The 24,623-nt window shown below is 48.5% G+C and overlaps 1 protein-coding gene across 4 annotated transcripts; it reads left to right on the top strand.

Annotated features, from left to right (window-relative positions):
- The first annotated feature begins 3,071 nt into the window (after positions 1-3,071).
- On the top strand, positions 3,072-22,670 carry LOC139265270 (uncharacterized). Of its 4 annotated transcripts, none has more exons than XM_070882222.1 (6): positions 3,072-3,256; positions 7,103-7,187; positions 11,063-11,168; positions 13,152-13,225; positions 18,800-19,051; positions 20,661-22,670. In XM_070882222.1, the coding sequence occupies exons 3-6, from the start codon at positions 11,091-11,093 to the stop codon at positions 21,655-21,657; spliced, it is 1,401 nt and encodes a 466-aa protein (XP_070738323.1). In that variant the 5' UTR covers positions 3,072-3,256; positions 7,103-7,187; positions 11,063-11,090; the 3' UTR covers positions 21,658-22,670. The 4 variants fall into 4 exon arrangements, with proteins under 4 accessions (XP_070738323.1, XP_070738321.1, XP_070738322.1 ...); XM_070882220.1 differs by having other exon boundaries at positions 3,072-3,348; XM_070882221.1 differs by lacking the exon at positions 3,072-3,256 and adding an exon at positions 3,274-3,352.
- The last annotated feature ends 1,953 nt before the right edge of the window (positions 22,671-24,623 follow it).

Below are 24,623 nucleotides of genomic sequence, written 5' to 3'. Positions count from 1 at the left end.
AGAAGATTGGGAAAATTTTAAACAACAGCAAAGAATGACTAAAAAAAGCAATAAAGAAAGGAAAGATAGATTACGAAGGTAAACTTGCGCAAAACATAAAAACAGATAGTAAAAGCTTTTACCGATATATAAAACGGAAGAGAGTGACTAAAGTAAATGTTGGTCCCTTAGAAGATGAGAAGGGGGATTTAATAATGGGAAATGTGGAAATGGCTGAGACCTTAGACAATTATTTTGCTTCGGTCTTCACAGTGGAAGACACAAAAACCATGCCAAAAATTGCTGGTCACGGGAATGTGGGAAGGGAGGACCTTGAGATAATCACTATCACTAGGGAGGTAGTGTTGGACAGGCTAATGGGACTCAAGGTAGACAAGTCCCCTGGCCCGGATGAAATGCATCCCAGGGTATTAAAAGAGATGGTGGAAGTTATAGCAGATGCATTCGTTATAATCTACCAAAATTCTCTGGACTCTGGGGAGGTACCAGTGGATTGGAAAGCAGCTAATGTAACGTCTCTGTTTAAAAAAGGGGGCAGACAAAAGGCAGGTAACTATAGGCCGGTTAGTTTAACATCTGTAGTGGGGAAAATACTTGAAGCTATCATTAAGGAAGAAATAGCGGGACATCTAGATAGGAATAGTGCAATCAAGCAGACGCAACATGGATTCATGAAGGGGAAATCATGTTTAACTAATTTACTGGAATTCTTTGAGGATATAATGAGCATGGTGGATAGAGGTGTACCGATGGATGTGGTGTATTTAGATTTCCAAAAGGCATTCGATAAGGTGCCACACAAAAGGTTACTGCAGAAGATAAAGGTACGCGGAGTCAGAGGAAATGTATTAGCATGGATCGAGAATTGGCTGGCTAACAGAAAGCAGAGAGTCGGGATAAATGGGTCCTTTTCGGGTTGGAAATCAGTGGTTAGTGGTGTGCCACAGGGATCGGTGCTGGGACCACAACTGTTTACAATATACATAGATGACCTAGAAGAGGGGACAGAGTGTAGTGTAACAAAATTTGCAGATGACACAAAAATTAGTGGGAAAGCGGGTTGTGTGGAGGACACAGAGAGGCTGCAAAGAAATTTAGATAGGTTAAGCGATTGGGCTAAGGTTTGGCAGATGGAATACAATGTCGGAAAATGTGAGGTCATCCACCTTGGAAAAAAAAATAGTAAAAGGGAATATTATTTGAATGGGGAGAAATTACAACATGCTGCGGTGCAGAGGGACCTGGGGGTCCTTGTGCATGAAAGTTAGTTTGCAGGTGCAGCAGCTAATCAGGAAGGCGAATGGAATGTTGGCCTTCATTGCGAGAGGGATGGAGTACAAAAGCAGGGAGGTCCTGCTGCAACTGTATAGAGTATTGGTGAGGCCGCACCTGGAGTACTGCATGCAGTTTTGGTCACCTTACTTAAGGAAGGATATATTAGCTTTGGAGGGGGTACAGAGATGATTCACTAGGCTGATTCCGGAGATGAGTGGGTTACCTTATGATGATAGATTGAGAAGACTGGGTCTTTACTCGTTGGAGTTCAGAAGGATGAGGGGTGATCTTATAGAAACATTTAAAATAATGAAAGGGATAGACAAGATAGAGGCAGAGAGATTGTTTCCACTGGTCGGGGAGACTAGAACTAGGGGGCACAGCCTCAAAATACGGGGGAGCCAATTTAAAACCGAGTTGAGAAGGAATTTCTTCTCCCAGAGGGTTGTGAATCTGTGGAATTCTCTGACCAAGGAAGCAGTTGAGGCTAGCTCATTGAATGTATTCAAATCACAGATAGATTTTTAACCAATAAGGAAATTAAGGGTTACGGGGAGCAGGCGGGTAAGTGGAGCTGAGTCCACGGCCAGATCAGCCATGATCTTGTTGAATGGCGGAGCAGCCTCGAGGGGCTAGATGGCCTACTCCTGTTCCTAATTCTTATGTTCTTATATATATATCTCTTTTTAAGTATGAAACAGATGGTAATACTCGGTGAGTTTTAGAGAGAAGGTAAGCTTGATGGGCGTACTTTGTGAGCACAGAACTTGTAGAATAAACTTGCTGAGCTGAAAGACTTGAACTTGTATAGCGCCGTTCACAACCTTAGGATGTCTCAAAGCACTTGTCCCAGTGAAGTACATTTGATGTATAGTCACTGTTGTAAGTTAGGAAATGTGGCAGCCAAGTTATGCACAGCAAGCTCCCACAAACAACAATGTGATAAATGACCAGATAATCTGTTTTAGTGATGTTGATTGATTAATAAATATTGGCTAGGACGCCCCGTTTTTCTTTGATATAGTGCCATGAGATTTTTTTTATAGAATAGAAAGCACAGAAAGTGGCCATTTGGCCCATCGAGTCTGTGCCAGAGTCTACATCCACCTGAGAGGGTTTAATCCAAAAGACAGCACCTCTGACAGTGCAGTACTCCTTCAGTACTTTAAAAAAATCCTTCTCAGAATGTGGACGTCGCTGGCAAGGCCAGCATTTATTGTCCATTCCTAATTGCCGTTCAACAACTGAGTGGCTTGCTGGGCCATTTCAGAGGGCAGTTAAAAGTCAACCACATTGCTGTGGTAGTGGAGTTACATGTCGGCCAGACGGGGTAATGACACAGATTTTCTTGCTTTAAGATCCAGATGGGTTTTTACAACAATCTAGCTTTTTATTCCAGATTTTTATTTAATTGAACTTAGACTTATTTAGTTGAACCCCAATTTCCATGGTGAGATTTGAACTACTCAAATGATGAGTCCAGTCACATAACCACTGTCCTGCCCTCCCCCTTACACTGGAATGTCAAGTCGCTGGAGGGGGACTTGGACCAACAACCTTCTGACTCAGACCCGAGAGTGCCACCCACTGAGCCACAATTGATTGTCACTGCAGGAATATATGTAGCAGTGAATGTAACCATACCACCCGCCGCACCGTTATGTGGGGTGCTGGGGTGTGTTGAAGGTTGCAGGGTCAATGCACATTGAGCTGACGGGCAGGCTGTTGACTGGCACGGGGTTCCGGGTCCTGGAGGAAGGGCGGCTTCCTGCCCTTATCAAAGATGGCGACAGGAGCGCCACAGAGGCGGCGAGCCAGCTGCCTGCTTCAAGTCCGGGCATTTTAAGATGCGGCAAAGACACGGCGAAAAGGGACGTCTGAGGCCCCAAATCTCAGTCCCAGCTTCCCATCATTATTAAGCCTCCCTCCCGAGGCCTTAGATACGCATGCGGGCTGCTGGTGGCGCCGCGCCGGTCGCGCGGTAGGACCGGGCGGTTCGGGGCAAGATGGCGGAGCAGTGCGGGCTGAGAGAGCGGCTGGAGCAGCAGGCGCTGGGGGCGGTGCTGGAGGGCTGTAGGTACCGGGGGCGGGGAGTACTGGGGGGCTGTAGGTGCTGAGGGGCTGTAGGTACCGAGGGGCTGTAGGTACCGGGGGCGGGGAGTACTGGGGGGCTGTAGGTGCTGTAGGTACCGGGGGCGGGGAGTACTGGGGGGCTGTAGGTACCGGGGGGCTGCAGGTACCGGGGGCGGGGAGTACTGGGGGGCTGTAGGTACTGGGGGCGGGGAGTACTGGGGGGCTGTAGGTACCGGGGGCGGGGAGTACTGGGGGGCTGTAGGTACTGGGGGCGGGGAGTACTGGGGGGCTGTAGGTACCGGGGGCGGGGAGTACTGGGGGGCTGTAGGTACTGGGGGCGGGGAGTACTGGGGGGCTGTAGGTACCGGGGGCGGGGAGTACTGGGGGGCTGTAGGTACCGGGGGCGGGGAGTACTGGGGGGCTGTAGGTACTGGGGGCGGGGAGTACTGGGGGGCTGTAGGTACCGGGGGCGGGGAGTACTGGGGGGCTGTAGGTACTGGGGGCGGGGAGTACTGGGGGGCTGTAGGTACCGGGGGCGGGGAGTACTGGGGGGCTGTAGGTACTGGGGTCTGTAGGTGCTGAGGGGCTGTAGGTACCGGGGGCGGGGAGTACTGGGGGGCTGTAGGTACCGGGGGGGCTGCAGGTACCGGGGGCGGGGAGTACTGGGGGGCTGTAGGTACTGGGGGCGGGGAGTACTGGGGGGCTGTAGGTACCGGGGGGCTGCCCGGGTGCTGTAGGTACTGGGGGCGGGGAGTACTGGGGGCTGTAGGTACTGGGGGCGGGGAGTACTGGGGGCTGTAGGTACCGGGGGCCGGGAGTACTGGGGGTCTGTAGGTACTGGGGGCGGGGAGTACTGGGGGGCTGTAGGTACCGGGGGCGGGGAGTACTGGGGGGCTGTAGGTACTGGGGACGGTGCTGGGGGGCTGTAGGTACTGGGGGGCTGCCTGGCGGCTATAGGTACCGGGGGTGGGGGGTACTGGGGGCTGTCGGTACCTGGGGCGGTGGGTACCGGGGATCTGTAGGTACCGAGGGCGGAGGGGTACTGGGGGGCTGTAGGTACCGGGGGGCTGCCCGGGGGCTGTAGGTACCGGGGGCGGGGAGTACTGGGGGGCTGTAGGTACTGGGGGGCCTGGCCGGCGGCTGTAGGTACCGGGGGCGGGGAGTACTGGGGGGCTGTAGGTACTGGGGGGCCTGCCCGGCGGCTGTAGGTACCGGTGGTGGGGGGCACTGGGGGCTGTAGGTACTTGGGGTGGTGGGTACCGGGGGTCTGTAGGTACCGGGGGCGGGGAGTACTGGGCGGCTGTAGGTACCGGGGGGCTGCTCGGGGGCTGTAGGTACCGGGGGCGGGGAGTACTGGGCGGCTGTAGGTACCGGGGGCGGGGAGTACTGGGGGGCTGTAGGTACTGGGGGCGGGGGGTACTCGGGGGGGCTGTAGATACTGGGGGCGGTGCTGGGGGGCTGTAGGTATTGGGGGCGGGGGGTACTCGGGGGGGGCTGTAGATACTGGGGGCGGTGCTGGGGGGCTGTAGGTATTGGGGGGCTGCCCGGTGGCTGTAGGTACAGGGGGTGGGGGGGGGTACTGGGGGGCTGTAGGTACCGTGGGCGGGGAGTACTCAGGGGGCTGTAGGTACTGGGGGACTGCCCGGCGGCTGTAGGTACCTGGGGCGGGGGGTACTGGGGGGCTGTAGGTACCGGGGGGTACTGGAGGGCTGTAGGTACTGGGGGGCTGCCCGGGGGCTGTAGGTACCTGGGGGGGTGGGGGGGTACTGGGGGGTTGTAGGTACCGGGGGCGGGGGGTGCTGGTGGGCTGTAGGTACTGGGGGCCACGGGGCTGTAGGTACCTGGGGCTGGGGGGGCTGTAGGTACCGGGGGCGGGGGGGTACTGGGGACTGTAGGTATCGGGGGAGTGCCGGGGGTGCTGCAGGTACCGGGCGGGGATGCCGGGGGTGCTGCAGGTACCGGGAGCTTGGGGTATCGGGCTTGCGGTACTGGGGGACAGTGGGTACCGGGGGCTGTAGGGCTTGGGGTCAGTAGCCAGGGATATCGGGGGCTGTAGGTACTGGGGGCTGCAGGGACTTGGGGTCAGGGGCCAGGGATATTGGGGCACCAGGGGCTGTAGAGGCTGGGGGTATCGGGACTGTAGGTACCGGGCGCTGGGGGGCTGTAGAGGGCAGGGATACCAGGTGCTAGGGGCTGTAGGTGGCGGTGGTGCTGCTGGAGGGGGGTCTGTAGGGGGCGGGGGTACCGGGTACTGGGGGCTCTGTAGGTACCAGGGCCGGGGACTTTGTACACTGGGACTGAATGTAAAGGGATTTGGTACAGTGGGATGTTGCACTCTGTGACTGAATGTAAAGGGATTTAGATACCAGGCCATTCAGGCAGCTGCAGTTCAACTCCTTTTCTTCCCCCCCCCCCCCCCCCCCCTCACCTCCACCATAGCCAAGGGGCCGGGGACACTCAGCGATGCCCCTTGCACTGTCCTGGAGGGTGTTTGCATCGCTGGCCGGGGTCTGAAGTACCAGACTGTTTGCAACCTAGGGATCCTATTTGACCCTGAATTGAACTTCCGACCCCACATCCTCTTCTTTACCTCAGGAATATTGCCCGTCTCCGCCCCTGCATTGGCTTATCTAGTTCTGAAAACCTCATTGGGTCTCGGCAAGAGCGTTATCAGTGGTGGTCTTGCTTAGAAGGATCCAGGCAAGGATCGCTCCAGCAGTGACTGGGAGGGAGATACCAGAGCAGTTTCCCCAGTCCAATTGATCACCTTGATGTTCATACGGTGTGGCCCATTGTATTTAGACAGGAGTGATGGGTAGTTTTGAATCGGGAGTTGAAGTGTTTTATTTATTTGTTCTCTGGATGTGGGTCACGTTGGAAGGGTCACGTTGGAAAGGTCACACTTATTGTCCATCTTTTTGAGCGTAGAATCCTTTTCACATTAAGAGCCAATCACGTAGAGTGGGGACTGGAGTCCGGTGTCGAGCAGGTCAGGTGAGAGCAGCGGACCCCCTTCCCTGAAGCACACTGGTGAACCTGTTGGGTTTTTCTGATCACCCAGCAGCTCTCGTAATGTGCCAACTGCCAATGATCATGTTCTGTTGAAAGAATAGTACAATATGCCACGGTTATACTTGTACACCGAATCCCATGCCTGCTAGTGCAGTATTATAGACTACCATACCTATTCAGAGGATGTCCATGATCTGATGTGTATGGCCAGGGTAAGGATCCCTACCAGGAAAGTGAGCTCAGAAGTATGAAAGTGCCACTCATCCACCATGACTGGGCTGCAGCCCCAGTAACTGCCTGGAGAGGACCGAATGGACTGGGACACCTGAACTGCTTCCCCACCCACCCTGCCCTTTCTCCTGAAGATGCTGACTTGCCTCTTGATGGGGGTGCAAGTCCATAGGCCTCAACAGCCCTCCTACACCTTGCCCAAGTAACCATTCTTTCTCTTTCACCCTGCTTGTTATGAGAGTGTTGGCAGCCGATTCAACCCTAGAGAGTATCGCAGCTGAGTCCGATCCAGTTCTTTCCCAACCCTTTTCAGTAGGGGGTTGAAGTGTGGTGGGGTCTGTGCAGTGAGTTCTCTCTAAAACAAGGCTCAAACCTGAACCCTTCTGGTCTGTGTAGCTTATTATCGCCTGTGGCAGCGATTTGACCCAGTTGGGGGCATGCTATTAAAACTCAATAGCAGTGGGAATCCAATTGATGCCTTTTTAATTTGCTTTTTGTATTTACTGCACAGACAGTAAACTGCTGGACAAATCGGACCTGCAGGCAGCTCTGGCTGAGAGACTTCAGAGTGAAAAGTGTGAACTCCAGAATATCAGGTATGGCAGGAGAGTCCGGAGCTTTAGGCCGCCTGGGTTTGTACCTTGGAGCCTCGGGTGGGGTGGGGCAAATTTAAAGTTTAAATCCCTGTTTCATGTATTCCCACTTATCTCAAGCTGCAAATACCGAATGGATCTTGATGTTTTGTTTTTGGAGTTTGAGGGCTGGACTGCCAGGGCTTGGGTAGGATGCACACACACCTGAGTTCTTGTGTAGATTGGAGTTTTTTCGCCTTCTATTTCAGACTTGGCAACTTTAGTAATAATCTGTTCATGACTGGATTTTAAAATTCTAGTCCTTGTGTTCAAATCCCTCCAAGGCTTCGCCCCTCCCCATCTCAAATACCTCCAGCCCTACAACACTCCAAAAGTTTTGCGTTCTTACAGTTCTAGCCCCTTGAGTATCCTCAATTTTAATCGCTCCACCATTGCCGGCTGTGCCTTCAGCTGCCAAGGCCATAAGCTTTGGAATTCCCTCCCTAAACCTCTCCACCTCTCCTCCTTTAAGACGCTCCTTAAAATCTACCGCTTTGAACAAGCTTTTGGTCACTTGTCCTAATGTCTACTTCTTTCGCTGGTGTGTCAGTTGTTTGATTACGCTCCTGTGAAACACCTTGGGACGTTTTACTACGTTAAATGCGCTATATAAATGTAAGTTGTTGCTAGGTTCCTACTTTGAGACTTTTCCTGACTGTGACTAAGGGTTCACCTGATGGTTCAGTGGGCAGAAGCACTGCTGAGTATAGTATTGAGCCACATGTAGACAGCAGGCCCCTGGTCTATGCTGACCTCGGCTGGAGTAGCAGTCCAGACACAGCTGTTGGTCTCTATCTGTCGGTATGGGTTGGGAATAATTGACCGTAGTTCCTGCTCCTGTTGGAATGTTCATGTTCACATTGACATCAGATGGGGACAGGATCAGGCTCAGCTGTGATGACCTCCATGACGGAGTTGCCTGCTGACAGGCGCAGGCCTGACAATTGGCATATCGAGGGCTACAGCAACTCTGGAACTGTACTCTGAGGAAAGAGGAGAGAGAGAAAGAACTTGTATTTTTATTGCGCCTTGCACGAAATCAGGTGTCTTAAGACACTTAGCAAACAACAAAAAGAAATGTAGTCGCTGTTTTGTGGGCAAAGGTCCCCACAAGTTGCTGATCTCGGCCATGTTGCTTTGACCATAAGAAAGGGGCATTGCCCACCTGCCTCCTGGTCACCGTTTCCCGGTGCTGTCGACCAAGGACTGGGAGCAGGGTGACCACCAATGTTCCCACTAAGCTAGGTGGCTGCGCAGTCATCTGTAAGGTCCCACGCAGGCGCTCACCGGATTTTCCATTGTATATACCACGCGTGCGCAAAAATTTGAATGGGCTGCGCATAGAAACATAGAAAATAGGTGCAGGAGTAGGCCCTTCGAGCCTGCATCACCATTCAATAAAATCATAGCTGATCATTCACCTCAGTACCCCTTTCCTGCTTTCTCTCCATACCCCTTGATCCCGTTAGCCATAAGGGCCATATCTAACTCCCTCTTGAATATATCTAATGAACTGGCATCAACAACTCTCTGCGGTAGAGAATTCCACAGGTTCACAACTCTGAGTGAAGATGTTTCTCCTCATCTCGGTCCGAAATGGCTTACCCCTTATCCTTAGACTGTGACCCCTGGTTCTGGACTTCCCCAACATCGGGAACATTTTTCCTGCATGTAACCTGTCCAGTCCTGTCAGAATTTTAGATGTTTTTGTGAGATCCCCTCTCAACTTCAGTGAATACAGGCCCAGTCGATCCATTCTCTCCTCATATGTCAGTCCTGCCATCCCGGGAATCAGTCTGGTGAACCTTCGCTGCACTCCCTCAATAGCAAGAACGTCCTTCCTCAGATTAGGAGACCAAAACTGAACACAATATTCCAGGTGAGGCCTCACCAAGGCCCTGTACAACTGCAGTAAGACCTCCCTGCTCCTATACTCAAATCCCCTAGCTATGGAGGCTAACATGCCATTTGCTGCCTTCACTGCCTGCTGTACCTGCATGCCAACTTTCAATGACTGATGTACCATGACACCCAGGTCTTGTTGCACCTCCCCTTTTCCTAATCTGCTGCCATTCAGATAATATTCTGCCTTCACGTTTTTGCCACCAAAGTGGATAACCTCACATTTATCCACATTATACTGCTTCTGCCATGCATTTGCCCACTCACCTAACCTGTCCAAGTCACACTGCAGCCTCTTGGCATCCTCCTCACAGCTCACACCACCATCCAGCTTAGTGTCATCTGAAAAGTTGGAGATATTACACTCAATTCCTTCATCTAAATTATTGATGTATATTGTAAATAGCTGTAGTCCCAACACTGCGCGTGCGGTACCCCACTAGTCACTGCCTGCCATTCTGAAAAGGATCCGTTTATCCCGACTCTCTGCATCCTGTCTGCCAACCAGTTCTCTATCCACATCAGTACATTACCCCCAATACCATGTGCTTTAATTTTGCACAACAATCTCTTGTGCGGGACCTTGTCAAAAGCTTTTTGAAAGTCAAAATACACCACATCCACTGGTTCTCCCTTGTCCACTCTACTAGTTACATCCTCAAAAAATTCTAGAAGATTTGTCGAGCATGATTTCCCTTTCATAAATCCATGCTGACTTGGACCGATCCTGTCACTGCTTTCCAAATGCGCTGCTATTTCATCTTTAAAAATTGATTCCAACATTTTCCCCATTACCGATGTCAGGCTAACCGATCTATAATTCCGCGTTTTCTCTCTCTCCCTCCTTTTTTTAAAAGTGGTGTTACATTAGCTACCCTCCAGTCCATGGGAACTGATCCAGAGTCGATAGACTGTTGGAAAATGATCACCAATGGGGGAGGGAGGCCGCGCAGGGGACAGTGCAGCTTACTGGGGACATTGATGACCACCAGCAGATTTACGTGGTCTGAGATAGAAACAGGAGGGAGCAGTCAGAGTAAATACTGGCAAAAAAAGAAATAAAACCAGAAACTGCTGGGAATACACAGCAGGTCAGGCAAACGGTCACCAACCTGAAACATTAACTCTGTTTCTCTCTCATTAGACAGTGTCTGACATTCTCTGTTGCTTTTACAGATTTCCGGCATCTGCAGTACTTTGCTTTTGTATTACTGCAAAAAAGAAATGTCTCTGGCACCCTCCCTCCTACTTCCTCTACACAAACTCTTTCCTTCTGCTGTTCTCTCTGTCTTTGACATACTCTCACTTTTCATGTGTGTGTTCTCTTTCTCAAGCTTTTCCTCTGGTACTCCTGTTCTATCTGTTTCAAGTGCTTACTCTGTGTACATCTCTCTCTCGTGCACTCTTTTGTGCGTGTGTTCTCTGATGTGTGTGTATGCTCCATCAGTCTCGCACACCTCTCGCAATCATTCTCCTCTCATATGGCAGGTACTATTTAAATAACATGGGTGCTGTCATTGGTGTCTGTGCTTTTCACCGTTTGGGCTCTAAGCTCTGCAATTCCCTCCCTAAACGTTCCTGAAAACCTAACTGTCCTAATACCTCCTGATGTGGCTCGATGTCAAATTTTGTCTGCTTGTGCTCCTGTGAAGTGCCTTGGGACATTTTACTATGTTAAAGGTGCTATGTAAATGCAAGTTGTTGTCATGTAATAATGTCAGAGTTTCACTGATTCCCTTATAGAAAACAATAAATAGCAGGTGTTGATTCATTCACTTAACTAGTGATTCCTTTAAATGGGTTTCATTGCAGCAGCGTTGTATTCAGTCTTCATTTACCTAGTTTGTAAGCAGGGTGTATCTGAAATCTGTTCTTGGGCTACAAAAGCCGTCGGTTCTACTGCTGATGCTTGTATTGTTTTCCCCTGTAAACATTAGCCCAGCCTTGGATGGGACACAGAATGAGATGCTGCTGCAGCAAAGCACCCAGATGTGGATCCGCCCACAGGATGAGTTGACAGAGCTCCACAAAAATCATGGCGATGTAGGTATCCACGCAAAATGGAGAGGCTCCCCTGCCAGAGGCTCCCAGCTGTGCTCCTTTGCTGCTTGACCAGAGATTGAATGGCTGATTCTTTCCTTCAGGGGATTGATGGGACTGTGTCGGTAACCCGAGCTGTTCCGAACCCTGGGTTTTATTGTTGCTCTCCACCTCCCTTGAAACCCTCCTGGTATATTGTGTAACTTGGCAGTCGCTTGCCGGTGGGAAGTTCTTTCCCCTCCTCTTCGGACTGCTGCTAGGGTACAGTTCCATGGCCGCGAGCCGCCCTTTGTTGCCACCCCCCCCCCACCTCAATTCGCAATTGGCCATTCTTCATGTGTGAACCTAGGCTGGGTATTAGAAGCCAGTCCTACCCTCAGCCGATGCCAGCACTTGCACACGAGCATTCCAGCAACATCTCACTGGATAGTGATCAGGCGCAGGAACCCTGATTGATTTCACCATCCCCTCCCAGTCCTTTCCTTATCCAGGGGCACTAAGTTGTAATGCCCCTCCTGATCTCTGGTTGTGATTCTTCTCCATCTGTCTAGCTCACAGTGCCTATGCCTCCTAAATTGGCACTAATTTAATAGAGATGTTAAAAATTATAAAGGATTTTGATAGAGTAAATAAAGAGAACCTGTTTCCACTGGTAGGAGGGTTGGTAACCAGAGGGAACATATTTAATTAATTGGCGCAAGAACCAGAAGTCAAATGAGGAGAATTTTTTTTACGCAGCGAGTTATGATCTGGAATTCACTGCCTAAAAAGGTGATGGAAGCAAATTCAATAGTAACTTTCAAACGGGAATTGAATATATATTTCAAATGAAAAACTTGCAGTGGTATGGGGAGAGAGCGGGAGAGTGGGACTAATTGGATAACTCTTTCAAAGATGGGCCGAATGGTCTCCTGTGCTGTAAGATTCGATGATTCAAGGTGTAGCAGAGCATTTACTGTCACATTGTGTTCCAGCTCAGTAATTCTTAGTTTCTGCTGAGGAATTCCATGCCAGCACTAAAATAAATCTGGGAGTAATGTGTGAGAAATTAGCCTATAGGAATGTGGAGTCTTTACCTGGAACCCAAACAGTCACCATGTGATTCCATCAGTGGCCTGGAGGCTGATGATGGCATGCTAATAAAATGCAATAGGTCGCGGCCCACAATATTGAAGGTACATCATCAATATAAAGGATGAGACTTTACGGGGGTCTCGAGCTGGTGCCGAGCATGGTTAGTGCGGATCTCTTTCCTTTATTGATTCGGCAATGGGCCAAGTAGGGACCCCGCGTACAGTGCAAAAGGCAGAATGGTGATGGTGGCATTTGTTGATGGTGGGTATCTGCCTTGGGCCATCAACGCAAGTGTGCCATTAAGTGAAGAGTGATGGTGCGAGGCCTGTGCTGTAGACTTCTATTTCTTTGCCACAAAGTTAGGGCACAGAAACAGGCCATCGTAGAATCAGAATGTTAAGACACAGAAATGGCTCATTTAGCCCATTACGTCTGTGCTGGTGTTTTTTACCACTTGAGACACCTATTCTGATCCCACTCCCTGGGCTGCTGCCTGTATCCTTTAACATTCCTCTTTTTCAAGCAACTATCTAATTCCACTTTAAAAGAGTGGACTCTGATTCAACAACAGTTCGTGGCCCAAGATTTTGCATTCTAACCAGGTCATAACCATAATGATTTTTATGATGAGCTTAATTTTGTATCCTCTTGTCTTGGAAAGTCAGTCCCTTTTTACCTTGTACCCTTTCGCAGTCTTGATGATGATAGACCCAAACGTTCGCTATTTAAGTGGCGACCCTCCTTGTTTTGTTGCTTTAATTTACATCAGTAAGACATAGTGTTTATGAGAGAGTTAAGTATAAATGGTTGGATTTATTTAAATGGTTTAAAATGTGCATGCGATAGAAGCCTTGGTTTTTGTACTTTGTGCAGTGCTGTGACGATATTTTTCCTCCTTTCTCCCTTGCCCAGCTTGCACAAAGCATGATCGAACTCAATAGCCGACTCCAGCAAAAGGACCGAGAGATCCTGACCAACGAGGCAAAGTAAGTTAGCGGGGAATTCAGACTCGGGTTCCTTTTCAGGTTGAAGAGAGGGTGGTTAACATGTCCATCTGTCTGGATTTGGGCCCATTTTTGCATTGCATTACAAGGCTGGAATAGGCCACTCAGCCCAACAAGTCCTTATTGGTGATTATCCTCCACATAAACAGAAACCCTAATCCCATGTGCCTGTCCTGTTCCAATGTCCTTTTATTACCAGATGCTTTTATTTTCCTGTTCAACCACCAATGTAACTTATCCTTAAATAGTGACATGGTCTCTGCTTTAATCACTAACTCTGACCAGGGTTCAGGTCTGTCACTCTATAACTCTGGGGTACTGTACCCCTAATGGAGCCACTGCTTCAGAACCAGCGCCTCCGTGTGCTTGGCTCCAGCGACAGATAGCTGGCGGAGAAGAGAGCCCTGGCTACAGAGTCGGGGATGTGCTGGATGCCAGCAAAGGCACTGGCAGCCCGGATGTCCTGCAAGCTACGTCCAACCTACGGCCAAAGCCATCCAGGGACTCGGCCATTACTCCACTAGGTGTGTCGAGGAGCCTCGTGCTTGTGGAGTGATCCTGTCCAATCTTGCCCCAGATCTTACCCCAGATCAGAAGGAAATTCTCATCAGCTCCAACGAGGCCCCAATTCCTCCCTCGGGAATTTCCACTTTAACTTGAGCTGCCTCTTGGAAATTCCCTCCGAGCCATTTCACGTGTCATGGAGGGATTTCCTGCACGGGCTGCTCCTGCACCCCAATCGCTTCCTTGTCTCCCGTCTGGGTGTGCTATCTTGCCGTCCGGCAGAGGCGGTGGGTCCCCAGTAGCGGACGCTCTACAAGGGAGTCCTCCCCTGCACCATTGGTGATCTGAGGTGCAGAGTGTTGCACGGAGCAGTTCCGTCAAACAAGTTTAGGTTATTTCACGGACTCCCAGGCCGCTTGTAACTTTTGAGGCCTGGATGAGTCTGTGTTTCTCATATAATGTTGAGTGCGAGAAGTTGTAGCACCTGTTTGATTTATTTAAGAGGGCTGCTCCTCAACTCTTGGCTCCAACTTCAGTGCAATGTTCCTGGTTTTTGGTCTCCCGGTGCAGAGGGGGGGTGGTGGTTAAGTCGGAGGACCTTCTTGTGGCTCTGCTCCTGGGCCTGCCCAAGGTGGCCATCCGTAGGTCCAGGACGGGCACAGCCTAGTGGCTCTGGTTGTCTGCCCCTCTTTGGTCTTTTTCGTGCCCGGGTGGTACTGCAGAAGGAGCATCCGGTGTCCATCTTTGAAGCCTTTCGTGACTGGTGGGCACTGCAGGGACTGGAGTGTTTTGTGGACACCAAGAATAATAATATAATTTAGTTCAGAGTTTCCCATTGTTTTGTTCAAATAATTAAAGAGAAAGATCTGAGAACTTTGGGCTGCTCATCAATGCTGCTCCATGTCGGGCAGCTGATTGACTGGTTGTCTTTTTGAGGTTTGAACTTGTCCGATGGTGTCATTCACCTTTTATAAAGCTGAAGACAAATTGAAAAAGGAAAATCACTAACTCCGATAGTGCATTTCCCAGTTTTGCCACCCTCTGTTTTTAAAAAGTGTGTCTCCTTACTCTTCCCTAAACTTCTTGCAGTTAATCTCATATCTACGTTGCCTCATTCTAAACCCTTCAATCACTGAAACATGCTGTTTCTATCTGCACTGTCATTGCTTTAAAAATCCATCAAATTACTCTTTAATCTCTCTCGTTCTACCAAATACAGCCCTAATCGTTTAAGTCTGTCTTCGTATTTGTATTTCCTCAAATAAAGCAGCATTCTAGTGAATCCGCTGTACAATCTCTTTCCCCTCAAAATGTTGTGTTGGAAAGTTGGCAAGTAAAAGAGGGTCTGAGACAGTAGGCTGTTACGATACCCATGAGCTATCTTTGATGTGGTTTCCTCACAGATTGCAAATGTTAAGCACTTTATTAGTATATCTCAGTATTTGATGAATGCCTCACATCCATTGGAAAGTTTTTGAATCACTCACACCGACATAGGCAGTCTGGATTATGGAAATAAAGAGGTGCAGAAGCTGGGGCAATCGGACATTAAAGGGCTGCGGGAAGGATGGAATACAGGGGATGGGCTAAAAAATTAGCTTTAAGTCAAGTAAGATGGCGTCATTACCATATTATTACGTTAAGACAAGTGGGGTCCGAAATTCAGTACCGCTGGAAAACTGGTGCTCCCCCCATCTTTTTGTGGCCATTAGCGCTGAAATTTTTAAGTGGCTGGGCCACCCCATATTCAGCTCCAAAAGTGAACAAATGGGTTCCAGTGCTAATAAACTCTTCCAAAGTGGATTTTTCAGCGGTGTGGCTGTCTTAATTTGAGCGTTATTACCACTGGGAGGGAGGGAGGGAGGGGGGGGGTGGGGTGTTGTTGGTTGGAAGGATGGCTGGTGTAAGAGGTGCAAGGAGAGCCAACTGGTTCACTGATTTGGAGCTGGAGACACTGATGGACAGTGTGGAGGACAGAAGAAGAATATTGTTTCCTGACGTGGGGAGACCTGGCAGACTGCCAGTACATAATGCATGGAGGGAGATTGCAGGGGAGGTGTCGAGCACCTCCATATATGTGAGGACGCACCCTCCCAGGAGGGTGCTGGCCAGCCTGCACCTGGCCCTTCCAGAGTGGCGCTGGGTCGACGCTTCCTATCTCTGGGGCGACGGGGATCACCCTGCGCCTCCTCCTCAGGTGGTACTGCTGGCTCGACCTCCAGCGGCTGTCCCCTCATGATGGCCAGGTTGTGCAGCATGCAGCAGACTACAACGATTATGGAGAGTACTGCAAGGTGCCACCAGAACGGGCCAGGTACCAGCATTTCTGTTTAAGGATGCCTATACGCTGCTCGATGATGCATCTGGTGGCACAATGAGTGTCATTGTATGCATGCTCTGGTGCTGTCCTGGGGTTCTGCAGAGGAGTGAGCAGCCAAGTGGACAGGGGATATCCCTTGTCCCCAAGCAGCCAACTGAAATTCTGATTCGGGCCGGTGAAGATGGCGGGCACACGGGTCTGGTGCAGAATGAATGAACCATGGCTGCTGCGCCTCTTGCCCGCTGCCTGTCTGCACGGTGATGACGGCGACACCTTATCCTGCGTGCCACCCTGCTTCTGAGCAGATGTACCAGGTGTCGCTCTCCCAACACTCCAGGTCTCTGCAGCCCACAGGACTCCACTAAAAAGTCAGACCTGAAAGTTGTACAAAAGTACAGGGGTATGGGCAAACCTCTGAGCAGCACTCAGCAGGTTTAATGGAGCCAAAACAATTAAAACTATATGAAAAGCTAAATACTGTGGATGCTGGAAAATGAAATAAAAACACTAAAGTAATAAAACTATTTACCTACCAAAGGGCCCCAGCGGTGTTGCGTTGGAGCACCGCATCGAAAATCTCGCAGGGGCACTGCCGGGAAAAGTCCTACCTTTTCCTCGGTGAATTTCGTTGCTCTGGTGGCTTTTCAGTGGCCTGCACGCTGCTCCCCTCTCCGCTGGAAACTCACCTTTACAGTGGCTGCACCGCGCCATTTCCGGCGGAAGTGAATACCGCTCAAATCCTCCCCGAGCTGAATGTGGCTCGAGGAGGGAAAAATACCCAACTGCGGTAGCCGATCGATTTTTTTTTTTCGATCGACTGCCCAAACACTGCAGTAGCCGTACTTTGGGGATGATTAATTTCGGGCCCACGGTATTGATGGAAATGGGTGAATCCGATCATATGTTTGTATGTTCAAGTAACTCTGAAATAAAGCACCTTAATGATTCATATTAAGTCTCGCCTAAACAAATGGTAATTGAGTCCACCTTTGGAGAGATGGCTGTCCTTGTCTTTTCAGCAAGAGGGTGTAATTGTTCTGCATTTTTGCAATAAAGTGAGATACAGGACAAGGTGCAGAAAAGAACTCTAGGCTTGACTGATTGACAGGTCAGTTAACAAGATGGAGCCATTGTGGAACCAGTATGTTGTTGGGAGAGAGGCAGCTGAAACACACAGCATTTTAAGGTTGTCACACATCAGTCAGAAAATACAGGCGGTTGAAAAGTATAAGTTATCCAAACTGCAACAATCATTATTTTAAATAGCTAAAACTTTGCTACGTTTACATCTTGCTTGACGCTGTTTTATTGTTTATACGTTTGTTTTGATTTGCTTGTCTATGGTCCGCAGCAGTTCTCTTGGGCTCGGAGACAATCACATAGGCCGAATGACCCAATAAATAGTGGAATAAATTTGAGATTAAGTGTGATAGACTAAGTTTAGCAAAGCAAAATATCAACTAGCAAATCTCCCATAGGGCTGCTCACAGTAAGCCATATCATGTACTTTTTAAGGACAGGAACTTTATACCATGAAAGTGTAGGTCTATGACCTATAAGGCTACAGTCAAATGGCTGTTAATTAAACACGAGTCATAGAGGTCAATTTTGAGGCTGCTGCTATTAAGTAAACACTGGGCGAGTTTATACAGGTGCCACACAAGAAACTATGGATATTCTGGCTCCAATATTTAAGTTCCTGGAGAGTTCCTTTGTTCCTTTTATACTTTGGAGCATGGCACAGATAATTAAGTGTGGCACTTGGAAGTGTAACAGTCATAAAGTGTACCATTTTTATAGTGTAGCTACTGCACTGGCTCCTTAGATTGCATCTTTCACTCCATTTTGTCCAGTGAATAGGGAGTAAGAGTTGTTGCTGCTACTTGTTAGCAGTCAACATCCTTCTATAGTACAACAACACCTTTTGAGTAATCACAAAACACTGTAGTGTAGTACACGGAACAGACTTTATTGATCTACAGCACAATGATCGGCCTAACTGTGTACAGAGAGAGCAGCTTTTCAGTTTCTGTATCTTTCGAGCTCTCTGAAGAACTACTGAAAACTGTGCTTCTTTATACACCATATTTTGCCTACACCATCGGTACATGTCACAGATAAGATCTCATGACGTATCTATTCCCAGATCCTTTTGAAGACAGCCTATTCATATAAAGAGTCGTCGTGGTTTACTTCAGAGCTACTTCCCTCAAACAAGATTTCCTGACGTAACTTTTCTTAACCTTGTTGAAAAACAGGCTTTATTAACAGTTACATTTCTATGCTATAGCTAATGGTTCCCTCTAAATATGTTTATTACCCTAGTCCCTAACATTACAGTTTAATCACTCATGGCTGACGTCATTACTGTCACTCATTTCCTTACACACACACACACACTTTTCGTATCAGAAAACAAGCTATTCATTCCCCTCTCTCAAAGTCATCCAGTTTATCTTGGAAAGCCTGTTGCTCTAAGATACAAATAAGTTTTATTATTAACCCTTAACTCCAAAAGATGTCCAACAAGTAACTCTCCAAGATGTCCACCATTTGTATTGACTGTGTCTCTGATGTAATATCTGACAAAATAAAACCAGCATACATTCTCAGTTGTGGCTGATCTGGCAGGTCCACTAAATAGCATAGAAAATCTAATCCTGCTATTGCATGTGTGTGAATGCTGTAAACTATCCAAGTAAACCTACACCTTGTATCCTGCTGTATTTCAGAATGGTGGAGTACCACAAGCGAATTAAGAAGTTGGAGATCGAATGTCGGGAGCTGCGGACTAACCTGCAGGACTTGGAGCGAGCCAATCACACGCTGAAGAATGAATACAACACACTCCATATCACCTTCAGCACTCTCGAGGAGCGGCTGCAGAAAATGGCCGACGAGAACCGCGAACTGATCTCTCGGTGGATGGGCGAGAAAACACAGGACACAAGCAGGCTGAATACAGAGAATGAGAAGGACGGCAGGTAAACTCTACACATGCAATTGTATTTGGTTTGCTACTGTCCTGTAAAAAGAGAGGGTAACTGGGGGTGGAAACAATTGCTGAGCTTCTGTACCCTTCAGTCCAGTGACTGGATCACTGCATCTTGATGAGCCCATCCCTTCAAAATATTGTTTCTTTTCATTCTTCAAAGAATCAGTCTTTTTGTGTGTCTCAAGCTCAACAGCACCCCCACTTATCTTGATGCCCCACCCTTAATTCTCAATGTGTCTTCACTCTTGCCCTTGCCATCCCATCCGTTGCTAAAGCTGCCTGTATGATGCTGCTTCTGTTGTAAAATAAAATGCATCTTTTCCACTCAACAACTTTTCACTTTCTATAAAGCCCAAGTCTGTTCAAAGCTTGAATTCTACACTCAGCTCTTCTAATGCTTCTCTCATACTTCTGAATGGAATACAAGGAAAAAAACCTAGTCATCGTAGAGTGAGATGAAGTAAGATGGGAGGAGAGGCTCGTGTGGAGTGTAAGCACCAGCATAGACCTGACATGTTGAATGGCCCATTTCTGTGCCGTAAATTCTATGTAATCTCAAAGGTGACCCCTCTCTCCACTGTGACTTCCAACCTCTTTTCTCTAATTAGGCTCCGATGGTGAGATCTCCTCTGAACTTGGTTCATATTTGACTCTAATTAGCTGCTTCATGTGTTCTTTCTCCTGTCTGAATCTTCATTCTGACTCCTATTCTAACTCATTCTTTCTTGTCCGCTGTGGCTCTGTTGGTAGCACTCACCTGAGTCAGAAGGTTGTGGGTTTAAGTCCCACTCCGAGACTTGAGCACAAAAATCTAGGCTGACACTCCAGTGCAATACTGATGAGACGTTAAGTTGAGGTCCCGTCTGCTCTCTCGGGTGGATGTAAAAGATCCCATGGCGCTATTTCAAAGAAGAACAGGGGAGTTATCCCGATGTCTTGAACAATATCTATCCCTCAATCAGCATCACTTTTTAAAAAAAAAAACATTATCTGTTGTTTGTGGGAGCTTACTGTGTGCAAATTGGCTGCCACGTTTTCTACATTACATCAGTGATTATACTTCAAAAAGTACTTCATTTACTGAAAAGCGCTTTGGGTCATCTGGTGGCCGTGAAAGGTGCTTTAGAAATGCAAGTCTGTCGATGTTTCCCCCCAGGATCTCAAAGTATTGAACTCCTTAACCTCGCTCAATCTTTAAAACACTTTTGTGCCAACTAATCGAGACTCCCTGTTTTACCTTGTCTTCTCTATTTTTAATGTTTATTGTTACCTGCCTTGTGAGTGTTCACATATCAACTTGGCTTCTGAGGCATTAAGCAGATTGACTGGTGGGATAGGAAGCCTCCTGGTCCATTGAAGTCTGGCTCTGTCAGTGATTGGTTGGATAGGCAGCTGAGTGCACTAGAACCTGGCTCAGTAAGTGGCTGGTGGGATAAGCAATCTCCTGGTGTACTGATTGGATGGGTTACCTCATATCCATTGTATTCTGCAATGTATCCAGGTATCCATACTTGTCTGTAATTTATTCACTCATTTTTGTAAATTACCCCAGGTATCCATTCACTGTAAAATCTCACTGTTGCTTCTTTTTGTGTCAGACCATTTATTCTCCTAGGAGGAATCGGAAAGTTGCCTGTCATGCCCACGAATCATAAACGCACAGACCTGCCTCTCGGTGAGAAGGTGAAAGTCGTGGCTGCCTTGCAAGGACCGAAGGCCTCCTACGCCTCGGTGGCCAAGATGTTCAGCATCTCGAAGAGCCAGGTGGGGCGCATCAGCCAAAACAGGGAGAGAATTCTGGAGGAATGGCGGCAGAATGCCAACCCCAACCGCAAGAGGAAGCGGAAGGGGAAGGACATCGAGGTGGAGGACACTCTCCTGCTGTGGTTCCAGCAGGCTGTGGCCGAGGGACTCCGCGTCTCGGGGCCCATGCTCAAGATGAAAGCCAAGGAGTTCGCGGAGGACCTAGGCCACGATGACTTTGAGCCGACCGACGGGTGGCTGTCACGGTGGAAGGCCCGGAACAACATTGTTTTCAAGAAAGACTCGGGCGAGCGGCACGATTACGACGGCTCAACTGCTGTTGGCCGGAATCCCGAGAGGGCCAAAGCTGGGGCCAGAGTCCAACTGGCCGATATTGGCCGTGGCATAACCTTGATCGACGCGATCCAAATGCTGTACCGGGCCTACGGGAACATGGAGCAGACGGCCTGTGCCGGCCCTCCTTGTGGGGCTGGCTCGAAGAGGGACACTCCGTGCCTGGGTCCCGGGCTCCCTGGGGGCGAGCCGACCCCGGCCCACGTCTGTGCCCCCTTGCTCGCGACAAAACAGGAGGAGCCGCCCGGCCTGCAACTCAAGTCCGAGGACGATTGGACCCTGGCCAAGAGGCCCCGGCTGGAGACCGTGCCGCAGCAGCGTGAAGTCGGCCGAGGGTCACCACGTGCGGCGGCAGCTCCCGTCACCGGCGACGAGGCACTGGAGTCCGTCAGCAAGCTGGGAAACTGGCTTCAGCTCCGAGCACCGTTGGGCAGCTGCGAGCCAATGCTGTGCATGCTACGGGACGTGCAGGCTGCAGTGGCCACTTCCCTGAGGTAGATGGTGTAGCTGGAGATAAAAAGGAATCTACAAAAAGCTGGATCGTCGCAAATGAAAATGGAAACTGCTGGCAACACATCTGTAAAGATTAATATTTCATTGGGACCCTTTGTCGGAGCTGGAAAAAGGGAAGTCGGGACAGCAGGGTCTTACAAAAGGTCTTTACATTTTCAGTTCTGACGAAAACAGTTCTGATGCCTGGCCGTGCCTTCAGCTACCTCGGCCCTAAGCTCTGGAACTCTCCCTAAACCGCTCCACCTCTCACTCCTCCATTAAGATGTTTCTTCAGACCTACCTCTTTGACCAAGCTTTTGGTCACCTGTCTTAATATCTCTATGTGGCTCGGTGTCAATTTTTATCTGATAACACCCCTATGAAGCGCCTTGAGACATTTTACTACGTTAAAAGGCGCTATATAGATGCAAGTTGTTGTTGATGGGTTCCACCTGAAGCAGCAACATCTGGAAGAGACTTGACGGATCTGCTGTGCGACTGGTGCTTTCTGTTTTGATTTGATTGGAAGTGATTTCCCAATAGTTTTTATACACTTATCTGGGGTATATTGTATACTGAAGAGCAGGACAAGTATGTTGGAGTATATAGAAAAACCCCACTAATTTATTTAGAGAAGCCTTTTTTATATTTACAATAATAATGAAATAGCTCAGTCCAGTGCAGGTTCTGTACACTGGCTGCACTTTAGCATTTAGTAAAATTGAGTCATTACATTGACTGGGTTTAATGTTCATATGGGTGTCAAACAAATGATCAGTTCAGTACCGAAGACTGCATTGGGTGTGTTAACTGTCAAGACTGTATGCCGGACTGAGAAGTACTATAACTACAGATTAAATGGAACAGGCCGCCCTTACAAGAATGGAAACATTGGCAGTATTACACCACAGGGCGTGCATGGAATAGTCTCGGCTGGTGTGAGGCACACTGTGCCGTGGTGCAACTGAATGTTTGGTGCTGTTTCCGCTTCATACAATAAAATTGTCCAGTGTCTTAAACCTGGAGTAAATCGCACATTATTTCCGATCTCTGTATAGGTGTTGGTGCAGAGCCGTTGATACCGAGGAAGTACGATTGAGATTTAGAATGGGGAAAGGTTTCACACTAATTCCAAACCCATTTAAACAAATGGGACTTTTTAATGTGACAAGTGAGGATACATTGGGGACATGGTTGACTCACTTGTCACTCCGAATGATTGACATCAGGCAGGGTTCTTTTGGTGTGGGTTTAATGAATGACATGTGCAGGTTGTCTCCAGACAGTATTGCAATACAGGCTTCCTCACAACATTTTTACTCTCACTCAACAACAACAAGAAGTTTCCATAGTCAGGGCCACACTCCTAACGAACCGTTTGTATGGAGTGAATGGATTCGTATGCAGCATGATTAACAGCTGTTTCAGCAAGTTAGTAGGATGTATAGGCAGAAAATGACCATGTAGTTCAGGCTAAACTATAAATCGGGTTTATTACAAGAGGCTAATTCATATAGGCACAAGTTTAAGTCAGCAGATTAACAGCAGCATCATGTTAACCTTCCACCAATACTTAATTTATATTTGGGAAATCAAAATAGCATTGATTGAACCCTCAGCTGAAACCTGGATAAATATAACATGGGTGCCACAGCTACAAGGAGTTCTGCTTTATCAATAACATGAAAAATGGCGAGAGTACTCCAGATATGGCGCAAGGCTGTCGCAGGTCTACTTTGTCCTGGCAGCTTGGTTTAACGGTAAACCTTTCACAACTGGAAAACGGTTTAGACCTATAACATTGGAATATGTGTCTGGCTTGACCCTCCTTTTATTGATTGTATTGAAACAGCCAGTCAGGTCACTGTCTGGACTTGCATTAAGAATGGCCACTTGGGTGAGGCAAAAGCAGGTTATACAGATAACTGCCCCAATATGAGTCTCTGCCTTCAAGGCAAGAAATTGAGACTATTTTATTAAAAAAAAGGCACACTTAACATTAATTGAAGTACATATTAACACATGCTAGAAAATACTGGTTACAAACACTGTCTTTAAGTGTTCTGATTGAAATGTTAAAATCTTATTTGTGCAGCTTGACCCTGCGAAGCTCCATTGACTGTTAATAATTTGTTGCCACTGTGCCTGTGCATGAGAGACTCACGGCAACATGTGTGCAGGGTGGAAACTCTGCAGTGTTTTCTCTCGATTAAACCCTCACGGCTGACCAAAGACGTTGGGCTAGACTTTCCATTGGTATAGGCGATATTTCCGGCGTTAGTGGTTATCTCACTTTTCAGAACCACCAAAATATTGCCCATTTTAAAAACCGCTAATTTTGCCTTTTTAATTTGGGCGATAGCGGTAGCGATGTGAAATGGGCGATGGCAATGTATTCAGTCGCGCAAGGCCGGCATCCATAGCAATGGCCGTTCTGCGCATGCACATTTTTTACAGGCAATTAACTTTTCCCGTGATTCGGGAGGTCAGGAGTCATCTGCACATGCTCAGAAGACACAGAGAGAGTGCATTTTGCCTTTGGAGCCTGAGCTGGAAGGTTGTCACTCGAGGCAAATAAATCACATACTTATTTCAAAAAAATGGAGATGGATTACGAAGAATCTGGAGTGAGTGATAACCCAGGGTAGGCGTGACCATTCCTCCCCGCCTGCACCCCCCCCCCCCCCCGGCGTGTACTAGAGAATGTGGGCGGAGATCGCCGAAGTTGTTTCCTCGGTGGCTCAATGATAGCTAAGCCAGTGCCGCAAGCGCTGGAACGACCTGGTTGGGTCTGCAAGAGTAAGTATTAAATTATTCAATTTATAATTGTAATGATGCATTGACTCATTAATTAAAATATAAATCTACTGGATTGTAATTAAGCTGGCTAATCTTGGTGTTACACATTAGTTCCTAACCACGATCTTATTAAATTTCTTCTCTGAACGTAGATGTTATAACCGTGCTTCAAT

The sequence above is a fragment of the Pristiophorus japonicus genome, chromosome 6 (genome assembly GCF_044704955.1).
Source record: "Pristiophorus japonicus isolate sPriJap1 chromosome 6, sPriJap1.hap1, whole genome shotgun sequence".
Lineage (NCBI taxonomy): Eukaryota > Metazoa > Chordata > Chondrichthyes > Pristiophoridae > Pristiophorus > Pristiophorus japonicus.
This window is presented reverse-complemented; position numbering and strand designations above follow the sequence as displayed.